The sequence below is a fragment of the Miniopterus natalensis genome, chromosome 11 (genome assembly GCF_054644295.1).
Source record: "Miniopterus natalensis isolate mMinNat1 chromosome 11, mMinNat1.hap1, whole genome shotgun sequence".
Taxonomy (NCBI): domain Eukaryota; kingdom Metazoa; phylum Chordata; class Mammalia; order Chiroptera; family Miniopteridae; genus Miniopterus; species Miniopterus natalensis.
The window spans coordinates 12,274,452-12,292,604 of record NC_142091.1 but is presented as its reverse complement, the minus strand read 5'-3'; the positions used below and the strand labels follow the sequence as shown (position 1 = coordinate 12,292,604).

At 39.1% G+C, this 18,153-nt stretch overlaps 1 protein-coding gene across 3 annotated transcripts in view; it reads left to right on the top strand.

Moving 5' to 3' along the window:
• The window catches only part of DIXDC1 (DIX domain containing 1), a 66,866-nt gene extending 51,524 nt beyond the window's left edge, over nt 1-15,342 (top strand). For all 3 annotated transcript variants that reach the window (XM_087821545.1, XM_087821546.1, XM_087821544.1), the window contains 5 exons: nt 300-461; nt 975-1,041; nt 9,575-9,680; nt 10,506-10,614; nt 12,058-15,342. In XM_087821545.1, the coding sequence (XP_087677671.1) occupies nt 300-461; nt 975-1,041; nt 9,575-9,680; nt 10,506-10,614; nt 12,058-12,138 (525 nt within the window). In that variant the 3' untranslated portion in view covers nt 12,139-15,342. The remainder of the gene's footprint in view (nt 1-299; nt 462-974; nt 1,042-9,574; nt 9,681-10,505; nt 10,615-12,057) is intronic.
• Nucleotides 15,343-18,153: the final 2,811 nt, after the last annotated feature.

The window sequence follows — 18,153 nt, the reverse complement described above, 5'->3', positions numbered from 1 at the left end:
CCAGAAGAGTACCTTAGCCATCACCAGTGGACTAGGCCTTTTATATCCCACTTCCCTGTTCTTGGATCTGTTGGGGATATAAAGATGTGAGGTACTTGTTATCCAAAATTAAGAGTTAGTGGGCAAACAGTAGGCCCGCTTTTGTGGAAGAACATTACCTAAAGTTCACACCTCCTCCCTCAAAAATAAAAGACCTATCCTGAAAACCTTTCCCCTACGTCTTCTTTAGCCCAGTGGCTGGCATGTGGTTAGTAGCATGACACTGCACCATGCCAGCAGCACCTCACTCTTGCCCACAGACCAGTGACCTGCAGCTTGTTCGCGATGCCCTTCGCAGCCTGCGCAACAGCTTCAGTGGCCATGACCCTCAGCACCACACCATCGACAGCCTGGAGCAGGGCATCTCCAGCCTCATGGAGCGCCTGCATGTCATGGAGACCCAGAAGAAGCAAGAAAGAAGGGTAATCCTTGTTCTGTGGTGTTTCTTAGGCAAGCTTCCAAAGAAGCTTAATTTTATGAATTTTAATTTAGAGGGAGGCAGTGCTGAAAGATAAGACCCTGACAAAGGCTACATTTGCTTTTCCCTTTGGTGTTCCTCTCAGCAGAGCTGATTCTTCATCATGGTTTAAGAATCCAGGGACGGCGTTCATGATAACTCTTACTCATAGGAACTGGTTAACTGTCTGAGGAATTGTGGCGCTTGACCCACACCTCTCTCTTTACTGCTCATTCCCCTTGCTCTTCCCCCTGAATGAGCTCACATTAGATGAGGAAATGTATGGGAAATGCATTGAAAACTAGAAAACCTTTTATAAGTGTGCATTATTATTATTAGGATAAATATGTCCAATTTATATACTGTGGAAGAAGATACAGTAAGAAGAGTGTATTTTAGTTACATTTTTTAAACTTAAATTTCTCGGTTGAGTTCTCCTGTTGATTATAACTCCTGTAATTTTTGTGTGGCTCTCCAGGTTCGGGGCAAATCACCCAGAACTCAAGCAGGAAGCGAATACCGGGAGTCCTGGCCCCCTAATTCCAGTAAGTGCTCATTACTGCTCAATAAAGTCTCCTAGCATATTAGATCAGACATTGCATATTTTTCATGCTACTACATATTTTGCGGATAGATTTTCTTATAGTACTTTACTTTTATAATCTGTTGTTTCTGTAGCAATACTAGCTAGAATCGAATTATTTCTGGGACTATGAAGATACCATCATTATCACCTCTATCATTTCAAGTACACTTATTTAACCATGTGCGGGATGATGTTGACTCAGAGAGGCTAAAGTATCTTTGGGAAGCATACACGCTCAAAACATTTACACCAAACAAAACAAAATTTAAAACAACAAAAATACACACAAATCATCATATACACACAAATCATCCTTCAACCCAAATAGCACAGAAAATTCCAGTTCTTCCTAGTAGCAAGCAAGAAGTTTGAGTTCTTTGGGGATTTTCCTTAAAACTTTAAGTGCTTAGGTGGTTCAGTTTAAGTCCTGCAAAATCATTGTGCCATCTAGTGGTCATGGCTAGGAAGTCCTTTTCACCTGCTCTATGCCTACTCATTACATTTTTTCCCCGGTTCATTCCAACATGTTGGAAATCTACCCTGCCTGATAATTTCTGTTTTACTGTATATCTTACCTTTTGGTTTAATAAAATTCACAATTTCTTATCTTTTATAGTTTACCCAGACCTAATCTAAAAGTATCTAAATAATTTTCAAAAACCAAATCGTAAAAAGCTAACCATATACAATTTAAAAAAGTACATTAATAAACAAAACCTAAAGTAAGCCCTGGCTGGTGTGCTAAGTGGTTAGAGCATTGGCCTGCACAGTAAAGGGTTGTGGGTTTGATTCCCTGTTAAGGGTGGGTACCTGGGTTGCAGGTTTGCTCCCTACCTATCGGGGCACTTGTGGAATGCAACCAGTCAGTGTGTTTCTCTCACATGGGTGTTTTCCTCTCTCTCTCCTTCCCTTCCCCTCCACTCACTCTCTCTGAAAAGCAATGGAAAAAATATCCTCTAGCGAGGATTAACAAAAACAAACAAAAACACCTAAAGTAAAACACTTAAAATATTTGCACAAATATTAAAAGTAGAACTTTTTGTAGAATAAATAAAATAGCATTCTCACGCCTCCAGATAAACTTTGCCTTTTGAATGAGGTAACTGCACTGGGAATGAAACAAAGTTTGTTAGTACCAAAATTAGTTTCAGTTTTTTCCAGAATTGTTTTGAAACAGTCATTTCTGGTTTTTTGAAAGGCTGTTTATTTTACTCTATACCTTACCTATTTTCCTCTCCAGTATTTTCTTTAGGCTAGTATAAACTGCCAATGTAGATAAGACTATTTGGAAATTCTTTTTCAAAAGTCTAATAAATTCCTCCCCTGGAAAAATCATTTTGTGTATATTAAGTAGTTATTCAAAATACTAAAAATAAATTCACAACTGCTTGTAAACTAGGGTGTTAATGTAATATAGACATTTAAAAAATTAGCTGAAATGTCTCTTATTGGAAAATACAAAAACTTGTCTGACTTGCTAGCCATCTAACTACTGACTTATTTATCTTATTTTTCTATATCAACCATCTTAAAGAATAGCCTACACTTCTTCTTTTTTCATCTTTTCATTCACTACTCAAGCCACTAGTTGGACTTTTACCAAGTTATTCCACTTAGGTGTTCTTTTTGTCAGATCAATGCTGACTTTATTGTTGCCTAATCAAACATATGATTATATTAAATATAAATGGTCTAAGCATATCAATTAAAAGACTAGAGATTGTCAAATTGGATGAAAAAATAAGATTCAGCTATAAGTTGTTTATAAGAAACCCATTTTAAATATAATAATATGGAAACAACACTAATGAAAAGGTATGGTTACATTAGTATCAGATAAAATATACAAGGAATGTTTACAAGTATAGAGACATAATAAAATGATAAAGAAATCAATTCACCAAGAAGACATAACAATCCTGTAGGTGTGTCCCTAATATACAGCTTCAAAATACATGAAGTAAAAACTGATAGAAAGTTTTGAAGTTGTAGACTTTAATATTCTTTTTGCAGTAATCAATAGTATTAGGGAAGAGAATATCAAATAAAAATATAGAAAACCTGGAAAACACTATCAATCAACTCTTTTGATTGACATTTAAAGAACATTTCACCCACTGACATTAGAGTACATATTCTTTTCAAGTACTTTTGGAATAGGATAGCCCATATTTTGACCATGAAACAAAATTCAACAAAGTTGAAAATATTGAAATCATATAGAGTGTTCTCTGACCATTATAGAATTAAATTAGAGATCAATAAAACAAAAAAATATCTGGAAAATCCTCAAATATTTGGAATTGAACAATATACTTCTAAATGGCCTATGGGTCAAAGAGGAACTCATAAAAGAAATTACAAAATATTTTGAATAAAAAAATGAAAATACAGTATATAAAAATTCATGGAATGCAGCAGAAGCAGTGCTTAGAGGAAAATTCATAGCATTAAATACATTAGAAAAGAGGGAAGGTTTCAAGTCAATGATTCCCTAAATGATTGAAACTTCCATCTTAAGAAGCATGAAAAAGAAGAGTAAATTAAACCCAAAGGAAGCAGAAGGAAGGAACTAATAAGTATAAGAATGGAAATCTATGACATTAAAAACAGAAAATTAGAATAAAACCAATCAAACAAAAAACTGGTCCTTTGAAAAGTATAATAAAATGGATAAGTCTGTAGTCAGACTGCCCAAGAAAAAAGAGGAAAGACACAAATTACTATTAGAAATGAAAGAGAGAACATCACTATAGATCTTATAGACATTAAATGCATACTAAGGAACAAACAACTTTATGCCCGTAATTTTTACAACTTTGATAAAATGTATAAATTCCTGGAAAGACACAAACTACCAAAACTTACTCAAGAGGAAATAGATAAGCTGAATAGGTGTATAGTTATAAAATGTAATGTATAGTTTAAAATGTTCCATCCATCAAGGAAAACTCCAGAATCAGATGGGTTCACTTAAGAAAAAAAATAATACCAATTTTATACCAAGTCTTCCAGAAAATAGAAGAGAAGGAATACTTTCTAACACATTTTATTTTATCTTAATTCCAAAATCAGTATCTCTGATGAATGTAGATGCAGGAAAAAGAAAGAAAAGGCACAGAGATTAAAAAAGAATATGCAAAACTGCCTTAATTTATAGATGACATGATTGTTTATGTAGCATATCCCAAAGAATCTATAATAAAGCTACTATAATTAAGAAACAAGTTTAGCAAGGTCACAGGACACAATGTCAATTGTACTTCTATATACTAGCAATGAATATTTGGAAATAGAAAAAAATTTTAAAGTGCCATTTATAGTAGGACCAAAAAACATTAAATACATAAGTATCAGTCCTACAAAATATGTGCAAAGTTTCTATGTTGAAAACTATAGAACACAGATGAAATAAATTAAAGAACATCTAAAGCAGTGGGAAAATATACCATGTGTATTAATTAGAGTACTCAATATTGTTAAGATGGTCCGTTCTCCCCAAATGTTCTATAGCTTCAATCATATTCCAATAAAAATCCTACCAGGCTTTTTGTAGATATAAACAAGCTGATTCTAAAATGTATATGGAACAATAAAGGGATGGGAATAGCTACACAAAAAAAGGTGAGAAAGATGAACAAAGTAGTTGGATGACTACACTATTTCAAAACTAAAAAGTTAGTACAGTATAGGTGAATGGATAGACACATAGATTGGTGGAACAAAATAGAGAGTTCAGAAATAGATTCACGTTTTTTTGGCCACTTGATTTTCAACAACTGTGAAAGGGCTAGTCGATGGCAAAAGGAATGAGGTTTGGGTTATCCAACCAGAAAAAAAAAAGGCAAAGTGATAGGCTTTTCAATAAATGGCCCTGAAACAATTCAAGACCTACATAAAAAGAGTCTTGATGCATACCTCATACCATTATACAAAAATTAACTCCAAATGATCATAAACTTAAAAACTAAAACTGATTTGTGATGCCTTTTAAAGTTATGTATTAAATTTACACAGACACACATATACACAGATATGCTTCTTGGTCATTTATTTTGAGTTTTTGAACATGCTTTTTATAGTAATTTCACAATGAAGTAACAATTATCATTTTATCATGATTTAATGTTGTGTAAGACTTGTTACACAACATTAGTCATTACTCTTTTTTCTTTTTCACTAGAAAAGTCTGTAATCCAACTCAGTCTTCTTTACTAATCAACTGAAACTACTATCGCTAATGTCATCCACAATCTATTACTAAACCTTTTTTTAGTTACTAGACCTCTGTGTGGCATTTGACATCATGATTATTCTTTACTTGAAATTCACCCAGAATGTGTACATAACATTTGTATTAGTCAGCTTTGGTTGCCATAACAAAATACTATGGACTGAGTGACTTAAACAACACAAATTTATTTTCTCACAGTTTTGAAGTCCCAACATCAGAGTACCAGCATGGTCAGATTTTGGTGAGGGAGGGCTCTCTTCCTGGCTTGCAAATGGTTGCCTTCTTGCTGTGTGCTCTCATGCTGGAGAGAGAGCTCTGATATCTGTTCCTCTTCTTTTTTTTTTTTTATTTCAGAGAGAGGAGGGGAGAGCGAGAGAGAGATAGAAACATAGATGATGAGAAATAGTCATCAATTGGCTGCCTTCTGCACACCTCCTACTGGGGATCAAACTCAAAACCCGGGCATGTGCCCTTACTGGGAATTGAACCGTGACCTCCAGGTTTATGAGTCGATGCTCAACCATGGAACACCACCAGCTGGGCAGGTTCTCTTTTTATACAGGCATCAGTTCAATGGGGTGAGGGCTCCACTCTTAGAACCTTACTTAACTTTAATCTTCTGTGAAGGCCCTGTCTGTAATACCATCACACTAGGGCTTACGGTTTCAACATATGAATTTTGGAAGGGCAGAATTCTGTACATAGCAATATTATTTTCACATTTTATTATATTGTAACTTTTGCTATTTCACCCCACTAGACTTTGAGCTCCTTAAAGATGGGAATTGGATCTAATTTATTTTTGCATTCCCAGTATTTGATACATAATTGGCAACCAATAACACAGGACTCTGCCAGTCTAAGATATTTAGGTACTAGTCTTAAGCCCTGGGGTGGTACTAAAAAGGAGTGATATGATCAGACTGGCCTTTTTAAATATATATTTATGAAAATATATATATTTTTAATTCTCACCTGAGGATATTTTTTCCATTGCTTTTCAGAGAGAGTGGAAGAGGGAGAGAGAGAGAGAGAGAAAGAAACATCAGTGTGAGAGAGACACATTGACTGGTTGCCTCCTGCATGAGCCCCAGCCAGGGCTGGGGATGGAGCCTGCAACCGAGGTATGTGCCCTTGTCTGGAATTGAACCTGGGACCCTTTAGTCCGCAAGCCAATGCTCTAACCACTGAGCAAACTGGCTAGGACATCCAATAAACATTTTAAAGTATGGCATAACTCACCTCTATCCGTATATTAGCTAATAGTACTACCATGAATCTTTTTTTTTATTGTTGACAGACAGTATTACAGATGTCCTCCATTTCTCCCCCTCTGTCCCCCTCCACCAACCCCACTCTGGCCTTCACCACATTGTCTGTGTCCATGGGCTATGCATATATGCATATATGTTTTTTGGCTAATCTCTTACATTTCTCCCCATATAAGTGAGCTCACATGGTATTTGTCTTTCTCTGACTGGCTTACTTTGCTTAGCATAATAATCTCCAAGTCCATTCATGCTGTCACAAAGGGTAAGAGTTCCTTCTTTTTTACAGCCACGTAGTCAGAAAGAATATATGCAGCCCTATGTTCATAGCAGTGTTATTTACAATAGCCAAGATCTGGAAAGAGCCCAAGTACCCATCAGTAGATGAGTGGAATAAAAAATCTGTGGGACATTTACACCATGGAATACTGCCATGCATCTTTTTTCCCCAGACTATAAATCTAGTTATTTTTTACTTCCCTTTTATTCCCAACATTCAACTATATCCCAAGTACCAAGACTTTTACCTTCTAAAGGTTTCTCAAATCCAGGACTATATCTTGCCTTCCTCATCTTTCAGATTGTTTTAATTGCCTGTTAATGGCATTACTGGTTTCCAGAGTTTCTCCCATCCAACTCACACTTTACTTTGCTGCTAGACTGGCCTTTCTAAAAGGCCAGTCTGATCATATCACTCCTTTTTAGTACCTCCCTGGGGCTTAAGACTAGTATCTAAATATCTTAAACTGGCGGAGTCCTTGTGATCTGTCCCCTGCCTACTTTATTATCATCTTTCACAACTTCCCAATGTATTCCTTGTGCTCCAGCCTTAATAGTTACCTTTTAGTTTTAAAAATACATGATCACGCCTGGCCAGCATGGCTCAGTGGTTGAGCATCAACCTATGAGGCAGGAGATCGAGGTTTGATTCCCGGTCAGAGCACATGCCTGGGTTGCAGTCTCGATTCCCCTGGGGGGGGGGGGGGGTGTCTGTGTGGGAGGCAGCCGATCAATGACTGTCTCATCATTGATGTTTCTCTCTTCCTCTCCCTTCCTCTCTCTGAAATCAATAAAGATATATTTTTTTAAAAAGTTACATGATCACATTCCATGCATTTAATGTATCCTTCCCTCTTGGAATGCCCTTTTCAGCTATGTGACGATTTTTTAAAGTGCTTTGTGAGGCCTTCTGACCTCTTCCAGGTGTAATTAACTAACCACTCCATCTTCAGTCATCCTGTGCAGTTTGCACAAATCTGACTTTAGTGTATTGTAATTATATCCATATCTGTCCTTCATACTAGACTGTAAACTCTTTGAGGTCGGAGACCACATGTGGTTGATTTTATGTTCTCGAAATCTAGCACATGGTAAGTGTACAATAAATGTTTGTTGAATGAATGAATCAATCAATCAATCATAAAATTTAGTGATAAAGTGAATATTTTATTTTATTAAACAGCCACTGTGTGCTAGGCACTGTTCTAGGTGCTGGAGTCAAAGGAGCATCATAGCATGTAGTTTCAGTAACTGGTATTCTTTGAAGAAAATTTCAGAAAACTGTGACTGCTCTACAAAGAGAGAATGTTCCCTTGTCTTTCTTGCCCTGTATTAATTCATCCCTCACACTCCCCTTTATTTGAAACCCCTTCCTACAAATGCTCTCCTGTGGCTACCAGTTTGATTGGGACCGATGTCTAGAAAAAGTTAAGAAAATATATGTAGATGGAATTGCAGGACAGATTTATTTTTATTTTTTATTTTTGTTAATCCTCACCTGAGAACATTTTTTTCCATAGATTGATTTTTTTTTTTTTTTTTTTAAGAGAGAATAGAAGAGAGGGTGAGAGAGAGAGAGAAAATGAGAAACATCGATGTGAGAGAGACACATCAATCTGTTGCCTCCCTCATGAGCCCTGACTGGGGCTGGGGATGGAACCTGCAACCCAGGTACGTGCCCTTGACTGGGAATCGAACCTACGACCCTTTGGTGCACAGGCTGGTGCTCTAACCACTGAGCCACACTGGCCAGGGTGCAGGACAGATTTTAATGACACTTTATTATTTTTTGGTCCTTATGATAAAAGTTTCTGATTGGTCTTTTCTCCTATTCTCTTAAAGTCATAATCACAAGCTCATTAAAAATTCTCGAGCCCTGGCTGGTGTGGCTCAATTGGTTGAAGCGTCCTTCTGTACACCAGAAGGTGGTGGGTTTGATTTCCAGTCAGGGCACATACCCAGGTTGTGGTTCAATCCTGGTCAGGGCGTGTACCAATCGATGTTTCTGTCTCTCCCCTTTCCTCTCTCTCAAGTTAGTTTTAAAAAATTGTAAAAACCCCACAAATTTATTTAAAAAAATAAAAATTTTCCACAAGTACCAATACACAGGGTAGAGAAAAGATGTGGCTCAAGAGACCTGAGTTAAATACCATGGACCAACACAGATTCTCTGTAGCTAAGGGGTAAGGTAGGTCTTGTATCTTAGACTGGACGCATGAGGCCCCCTTGGCATCTGAGTTTCTAAGGTTACTTTGCTCCTCTGGGTCTTGTTCCTATTCATTTCTTGTTTCATGAATTGCATGAGCATTCTCTACTCCAGACCTCCAAAATTTCAGTGTTGGTAGTGTCTGCAGCTCCTGCTATGTGTCCATGCTGCCCTAGCTGAAATATTGCTGGGCTTCTTGGGCCTCTTTTGACTCTTAGCAACAAGGCCTGTCAGAACAGTTGCTATTTCCGTGCTAGAAATACCTGGAATGGGTAAGAAACGATGGTCCTTGTGACAGTGTCCATTTACAAAGCACTTGTCTTTGTGGCCCCAGTGACTTCCTGTGGGTCACACCCTATGGACTTGGTGTTTGGCAAGAGTGTGAAGAAAAGCTGTACTGTGACCTCAGGCAGCTGCTTCCTCCTGGAACATTTTGAATAACTGGAAATGAGGGCTGGTTGGGAGCAAGCTGAATGTTCTGACCGCAGCCTCTCTGTGATTGCAGAGTTGCCTCACTCACAGAGCTCTCCAACTGTCAGCAGCACCTGCACTAAAGTGCTCTATTTCACTGACCGCTCACTTACACCCTTCATGGTCAATATACCAAAGAGGTAAGATTCTTGGATCTATTTCTCTTTTTAAAAGGTCAGGAAGGCAGAATCATTAGTTACTGCCCATCCATCTAACCAGCTAAGAGGTGTTTGAGAAGCTCTATGGTATAGTGAGGAGAGCACAAGACATAGAGATTCTAGTTTCAGCTATACCGGTGACATTACAAGGGACATGATCTGTGGCTAGGCACAGACACAACAATGTTTCCAATCCTGATATGCAAATATGCTTCAAGTTAGGAAGATTTTTTAAGTGCTCAAAATAGCTCCTGCTGATTGCCATGGACAGCAGCCTGGCACTGCAGGGCTATTACTCATTGATCTTTGTTACTACTTGATGACTACAACTAACCAATTGAGAATTCATGTTAAAAACCTTCAAACACTAGGCTGATATACTCCCTTCTTAGGTAAATGGCTCTGAAATAAGATATTGAAGCTGTGGAACCAATTTCTCAGGTGATAGGATTTCCCTTTCTTAGAGAGTCTGCTTACTTAGTCTGTGTTAGAAGGGAGTTCAACAAATTAGATTTCAGAGAGCTTATGTCTTATTTCCAGAGAAAAAGAAAACAGTGATTTGGCTGTTGCTGAATAAATCTATTTTAAATTCTCAGATCACCCCATTTGTAATGCCGTTTTTATTCCCTAATGGTGACTGGCTCCCTAACCTCTGCTGTTTAGAATCATCTAGGTTATCAGGGGCAGTGACCTAACAAAACCAAGCTATTTCTGCCTCAAGAGACTTTGGTAGGGGCCTGGGTTTAAAGCTAACTTTATCTTTCCAACCTACTGATAAACAGTCTAATTTATAGCTGTTTGTTACAGGTTGGGGGAGGTGACACTGAAGGATTTTAAAGCAGCTATTGACCGAGAAGGGAATCATCGATATCACTTCAAAGCGCTGGATCCTGAGTTTGGCACTGTCAAAGAGGAGGTACAGTATCCTTGGGGAGTCTGGGTGGTATTATTGGTTGTTCCTGAACCCCAAAGCCTCCTACTCAAGGTCTAGTACCCAGAAGTACCTGAGTTCTCTAACCGGGTGAGAGTAACTTCCCAGAACCTCAGACCAGTCTGCTTACTCTAGACTGCTGTCAGGGAATGGCCCAAGAAGTTGATAGCTTCTGTAGTTCAAGGACTTAATCACTTTTATCAAACCCGTAGAGAATTTTTATTTTAGGGAAAATAAACTTGAACAAAGTTTATTTTCACTTGAACAAAACATTGGCTTTTGCGTCCCTTTTGTATCTGTAGCCAAATCTTTGAAAACTTTCTGCTTCCTACATGGAGCAAAATAAATAAATAGGCATGAATATGGAACTGCATATTGTGTTGGTAGTTTCTCAGATAATGAAAGTGAGGAACTTCTGGAAAGTCAACTGGGCTTATTCTTAACTCCTTGCCTATTTTCTTAGCTTGTGCTTCTCTTTATAATCCATCTGCTAAAAATGAATTTTTTTGTGGAAGAGAGTTCTGGTTTATGGAGTATTGTAAGTGCTCTCATTGTGGTTATAGAATGAAAAGGGTTGGAAAAGCCAATATTATTTTGTTAAGAGTTCCTCACTGAAATGTTTTAGTAACCCTGTTCTATTAGTGGCTTAGTAAATGAATTGAATGAATGAATGAATGAATGAATGAATGAATGAATGAATGAAAAGAACTGCATGCCAATACATTAAGATTGGTCTTTCTAACTCTTTCTTTACAATGCCCAGGACCAAAATTTTCCTCATTCTTATTGTTTTAATGTTTATATTGCTGCTTTCTCCTAAGAAGCCCAGAGTGCTCTATGGTTAGAATTTATTAATTCTTATATATCTCTATGAGCAAAGCAATATTAGGGATGCTCTTACCATTTCATAGATGTAGAGCTAAGAATATGTAATTTTACATATATATATATATATATATATATACACACATATATATAATTTTTTCTATCTGTTATAACTTTAGGGACAAAACCAAAGGGACATAGACTCTGACTCTCAAACTCAAAGCTTTCCTCTACACTTTTTTTATGTTAATCCTCACCTGAGGATATTTTTTCTACTGATTTTTAGAGGGTGAAGCAGGGGTGGGGGATGGGGTGGGTAGAGAAACACTGATGTGAGACTGACACATTGATTGGTTTGCCTCCTGCACACACTCTCACTGGGCAGGGGATCAAACCTGCAACCCAGGTATGTGCCCTTGACTGGGAATCGAATTCACACCCTTCAGTGTGCAGGCCAATGCTCTAAACACTGAGCCACACTGGCCAGGGGTCGTCTACATTTTCTTATCCTTCATGTTTGAGGCCTTATTTTTATCAGCAGCAGTTTAGTGAGACTCCCTTTCTTACTGTTATTTTTTCATTATGGCTTTTTTCTCTCTCTAGGTTTTCCATGATGATGATGCCATCCCTGGATGGGAAGGGAAAATTGTAGCCTGGGTGGAAGAAGACCATGGAGAGAATTAATGCTGAGTATTAGATTGGGGCTTGTGGAATTGGGCACTCCCTGGCTGCTTCACTCAGGAAAGAGGGCTAAGACTAGAATACCCTAAGAAGTTTCTAGTTCCTGCTGCCAAAACAGAAGCTTCTCCAAGTGTGACAGCCACAGGCCAGTCCTGTTTCTGTGCCTGGCGCATGTGGTCAAGTCCCTGTCCAAATGTTTGACCATGAATTCATCTGGAGTTCCTTGTCCGTGGGAACGCAGTGTTTTAATCTACTCTGAGGACAACAAACCGAAGGCCTTAACCAATAGGGATGGATGATCTTGCTCCTGTAGGGGCATGGCTGCTATTATCTGGAACCTGGGAATTGGATGCATCACTCTGCTGTGTTACAGTGTTATTTCAGTTGGCCTCAGTGGTTGCAGCAATCAGAGCCCCAGCAATTGTACAGACAAGGCAGAGGTACCAACTTTTTTGCTTCTTTGCAGCTATCCAAACCAAGAATAACTCATGGGGTGGTACCAAAGATGAAAGCCCCTCTTCAGGAATCTTTTGAACTGGATGTGGATGGTGCTGAATTGTTGATTGGATGGAAAAAGGGCTGCCCATATTGTGCTATACTGTGCTAAAACCATAATTAAGACCTCGGGCTGCCTCTTGTGTCTTAACTGGTTCTGCAACTTGTCCTTTAGCCCACAGGGCATAGTCCACGTACTGCGAGTTTTCTCTGGAGACTCTTCAACTTTAGAGCCATTTTTTCCCCCTTCCAAGTGATGAATTTTGTATTTGAAAGGAATAAGGAGTGAAAGTCTCCTTAAAAATCCAGGCGGGTATGGAAAGGTGCTGCTACCCATATCTTCTTGACTTTCTTTCTCCCATGACTTTCTTTAGCTCATGGCATCTCCTTTGCAGTCAAAAGGAGACAGATCATTAATTTCAGTATTTGTGGTTTATGAAGTATTGAGCATGAGTTACTGGTCTTCCCCTGTTCAGTTCAAGGCCAGAGTTATTTTCTGTTATATATTTAGTCTAGGCGGATCTTCTAGGACATAATAGAAACCACGGGGCATGGAGCATGAATTGTAAATGGCAGGGTTGATTCTGGGTGAAAACAACCTAGAATCTGTTTTCATGTGCAACATTGTCAAGTGTAGAAGCTAAAAGAAAATGGTTAAATTTCTAGAGATTACTTAATAACTTGGGTTTTCTCATTCATTCATCAAACACTATCAACCAGAGAGAGAGAAATGTTTGCCCCCGCAAAAGCAGTCTGCCTGTGACCACCAATGTACACTGCCAACCAGGAGTCGGACAGATCAGATCTGGGTTCTTGACCTGTCTGTCTCTAGTTCATCTCCCCTTTTCAGCCATTTCAACAGACTACTCGTTGGAGCTCTGAGCTGACATTTTGTTGTTTTATAAAGATGTGTCTTTTTAAAATTGTTCATGTTTGGAGAATTCTTTTGTACTCATTTGCTTTTTTTGTCTGAAAACCATGTCTATTTTTATAACAAGTGTGATTTCTGTATATTCTCACATTCTGTATATTGTATCCATTTTCTGGAGAACCCAGTAGCTTTTATATGGGCTCTTAGCCCTTGTGGTTTCAGAATGAGCTTTATTTTATTACAAGCATACTAATGATATCTAACTCCTGTTCCAGTTCTACCTGTCATTTAGCTGTGGAGGTAGTTTTACATAATCTATTTGATAGCTCTTTTAGCAGACAGGAGCTCAAAAGACACTTGATGTTTTCATGTAAGCTTACCTGGTCTTTTCCTATTGAAGAATGGTTTCTCATCAGAAGTGACTGCGAAAGCTTGGAAAAGTCAGTCATAAGCAAGAATAATTCATTATGAAAGCAAACAGGAAAAAAACAGCGTATTTCTCTTTTCCAGGAAGTCTGGAGAAAAAGTCCTCATGTCACTGATTTGTCTGTTGCATGAATTTTAGTGTTTTGCTATAAGACAAGCATGAGGGTTATCAGGCCAAAATTCATTATTGTATATCCAGTACAATTTAGCTTGAGTGTCTGTCTCTTAAATCAGTTTGTACTTGTCAGTTTTCTCTCAGCAAACATTCTTACCATCATGTAGAATTCATCTTTTCAGAGAAAATTAAATCAGAGAAAAACTTCAAAGTCCTCTACCTTATTTGTCTTTTATTTCTATGTTATTTGGAAAAGGAGCTGCATGGCCTTAGTGCCTCCATAGAAAGCTGAAGTTGAGTTCAGGGTAGAAAATGAGATAAATTTTTTCCCTTTAGCTCATCAATCTAACATGCCAGGGGTGATAACTAAGCACCCCCATCACAGGATGCTGCTCCAGTAATTCTTGCGTAAAATGTATTGGTAATCTTCATTCCAGTTTCTAAAGACAGAAGCTTTCTGGGGAGGAGTGTGCATTGACTCATTCTGGTGTGAATCGTCTCCTTTTGGCTATGCTGTGCTGCATCTGGGAGGCCTTTTGACTTATTTGGAGTATAGTTTCTTAGTGGCTTTTGTGTGGGATAGTCCATCCTGCTACTGCTGAAGTTCTCTTTGAGAAAACTAAGGAACTGGAATGTTCAGAGTTCATAAAATAATCTCTAAAGACCCTGTTAGATTTTTAAAAATGACCCTCTCATTAAAACTAGTTTAGTAGAAAGCTCAATTCCTTTAAAAGTCTTCATTTGAAAACTGAATGTTGTGCTTATTCAGTTCCCTAAATTAGCTGAAAGTGGAACACTTTACAATTTGTACCTAAAGAATTCAGGTTAAACTTACATGGGAATGGCAGTCCTACTTACTGACGAACTTTTCGGCTCTTTTTGACCAGGATGGTTGTAAATTAGGGAAAATATCGTATGCTCTACATCCAATCCAAGAGGACTCTTAATTACTTAAAAGCATTTAGGTCACAATAATTTTGCATTTTTTTCTATGTAATAAACATTATGATTGCACACTCCTTCTATTGTCTGAGTTTATGTAAGAGGTGTAGCTTCCTTAAAATATATATGTAAAGTTATATTTTCTCAGAAACATGGATGTTTGCAACCATTGCTTTCAAAGAGATTATGACCATGTATTCCGTTTCACAATGTTTTCATAAAGATTGTGTTATAACAGAGGCCTCTGATTATCAAAGTGATAACCAGTTTTAACTGCCTGTATATACCAGATTTGTGAACTAATTTAAAAAACACACCAAACTGAATAAAACGGAGTCTGCAAACTAAATACTATTAATCATTCTCACTTGTGTTTATTGACTGAAATTAATCAATAAAGCAATTTCCATGTAGTGAAAGTAAATTTCCTCAAGTGATCTCCCTGGTGGTGTGTTTACTCATTACTTGGGGAGTGGAGATAAGGACCAGTTTATTGCTACAGATACTTTACTATGGGTATTTCTAATGTAAACACAAGATAGATTATTCTTATTAAAGAGAATTCATTGATTTAGCACTTATTTTGAAACTATATATAAATATGCAAACAAGGAGAACTCGAGTGCCAACCTTACTAGAGTTTTGAGTGTTCTTATTCTCTCAGGACTGATTTGAGGATTAAAAAAAAGAGGTAAATTCAAAATGCAAACTTGCTATGCACTGAAAAATGCAAAACAAGGTTTGAGCAAGTCTACCTAAGTGAACAGCAAACTGAAGATCATCTCTTATAAAAGCAAAGTTAGGTCCAGTTATTAAAATTATAGTATAAGCCCTTTCACCAATCACAATTATTCCACTGATTCTTCCAATTGTTATTTGTTAGTTTTATATAATTTAACAATAGAATTGCTCTATTTTAAAAAAAAAAAAAATCTTTATTGATTTCAGAGAGAGGAAGGGAGAAGGAGAGAGAGAGAGAGAAACATCAATGATGAGAGTCGTCATTGATCGGCTGCCTCCCACATGCCCCTGTCTGGGGATCCAGCCGCAACTTGGGCATGTGCCCTTGACAGGAACCGAACCATGATCTCCTGGATCCTAGGTCGATGCTCAACCGCTGAGCCACACCTGGCCAGGCATCTACTCTTAATATTACTTCAAATGTGCCTTTCCATTTAATATGGACGTTTTAGACAGTATTTCTCAATTGTATTTGTTCTGGCGATCATGGCCAGAATAATATACCTAAGGAACTAACAGTAAAGGTAGAACAAGATCCCTGCTGTACAGGACAAGGCCCCACAAGCTAGCCCAATAATTACCGCCCTCCCTGAGTTCCCATAGAACAAACCAGTCACACTTCGGCCAAGCATAACCCCATTACTTATTGTAAGACATTGTGTTTACATCGTTCCTTTTGTGTTGCTAAAGGTCCCCCTTGTTTCCTGTACCAAAAGCTGACAGCCTGACAAATTATTGGAAACCCCTTTACTGCAGTGCCTTTGTGGTTACTGAGCATAAAGTGAGAGAAGAACTGAGGGTCAGGGCTGCACTTCGGCTCTCACATGGGTGAGATGCTGCAACTGTAGCTGCTGTCCAGCTAATAAAGGCTCCAAAATTCAAACACAAACTCTGGTGGTCGTCTGTCGCGGGTTCCCCCCTCCCCCCAGAACAGTACTGCCTGCATATTATCTGTTAGGCAGCTGTGCCTGCTCAATCTTTTCCTCATTTTTGTGTAATGTTTTTCCATTCTTTTCCTGTTATAAAGATACTAAAACCTTTTTCCTTGTTTTGAATGCAAGGATACTAGATTAGGATTGGGGAGGGTATGTAAACATTTATTTCCTATTATTTCAAATTACTATATTGCCATCTCTAAAACCACAAATATTTAGTGCCCCCAAACGACATCATCTCTGTCTCTGCAATCTCAGTAATACTGGGTTTTTAGACTTTATAAAGTTTCTAACTTAAGTAGGTGTGAAATAGTACCTCCTGGCTGTTTTAATTTTCCAAATTTTTAATTACTAGCAAAGTTGAACATGTTTTCAAATAATGTTGCAGTTTCCTCGTATTTGTTGTGTTCTTGGTGTCCTCTGATCATCTGTACACTGGGGACTTAAGAGAGATATAAATAAATAGAGCACTTGCTTCCTGTTAATCTAATGTCACCCTCAGCTCAGAAATGAGGTATTTTCTAATTATAGGATGATATCCCTAGAGTAAAGTGTACCTAACAAATGTAGATAACTTTCTGTTAATTCAAAAGTCATGCATTCTGCCTCCACTGTTTCCTAGATGCTAAGCTCTGGGGCGACGTGGAAGAATATAGACATGCTTCCTGCTCTATGGCCTTAGAGTCTAGTTCTAGGACAATATATTTCAAGCGTAACAAAGCTTTTTCCCAATTTAAAGGGATTCTACGGTAAGTAAGAAACGCAGATGTGTTTTGTCCCTCCGCGTAGGAAATACGTCAATCCTGCTCCAGTACACCTGACTGTGGGAATGCATCTTGCACTTGGCTGCCCTTCACGCCAGCGGGCTGCAAACCTGCTCCCTCTGGTTTCCGGTTGGGCTACAAACCTGAAGTTAAACCTGGGTAACCCAGCGCAGCCCGCGCGGAGGCCCCAGGGGGGCCGGGAGGGAGCGAGCCCAGGAACCCGGACCAGGCGCGGGCGGCTCCACCGCTCAGGGCGCGGCCCCAACCCGCCCCTTGGCCTAAGGCTCTCCGCGCCCAGCGGCCCTACAGCTTTTCTTCAAAACGTGGCCACTCCCCTCACCCCACCTCGGACCACGCCGCGGGCAGCGGGCTCCCGGCGCCCTTTTCAGGCCTCTGCCTCTGGGGCGTGCCCTTCACCTCCCTCGGACCCCGTCCGACGCCGAGGCCCCTCGCCTCGGACCCCACCACCTTCCGCTCCTCCCAGCGTCGTCTTTCTCCCGATCCGGCGCCAGCGTTGGCTCGGCTCCACGCTCCCGCCCCTGTGGCCCCAAAGTCACCGCCCTTACCCACTGCGGACCACCCTCTCCCACGGGTCCCGGGAGGAAGGGCGTGGGTTGCTCACAGTTCTGCTGTGGAGGGGGGCGGGGCGGGTCTTGGGAGCCCGTTTTACGACAGCGTGCGGCTGCGCGGCTCGGCTGACGGCAGCGCCGCACTGCTCTTGGAGAGGTC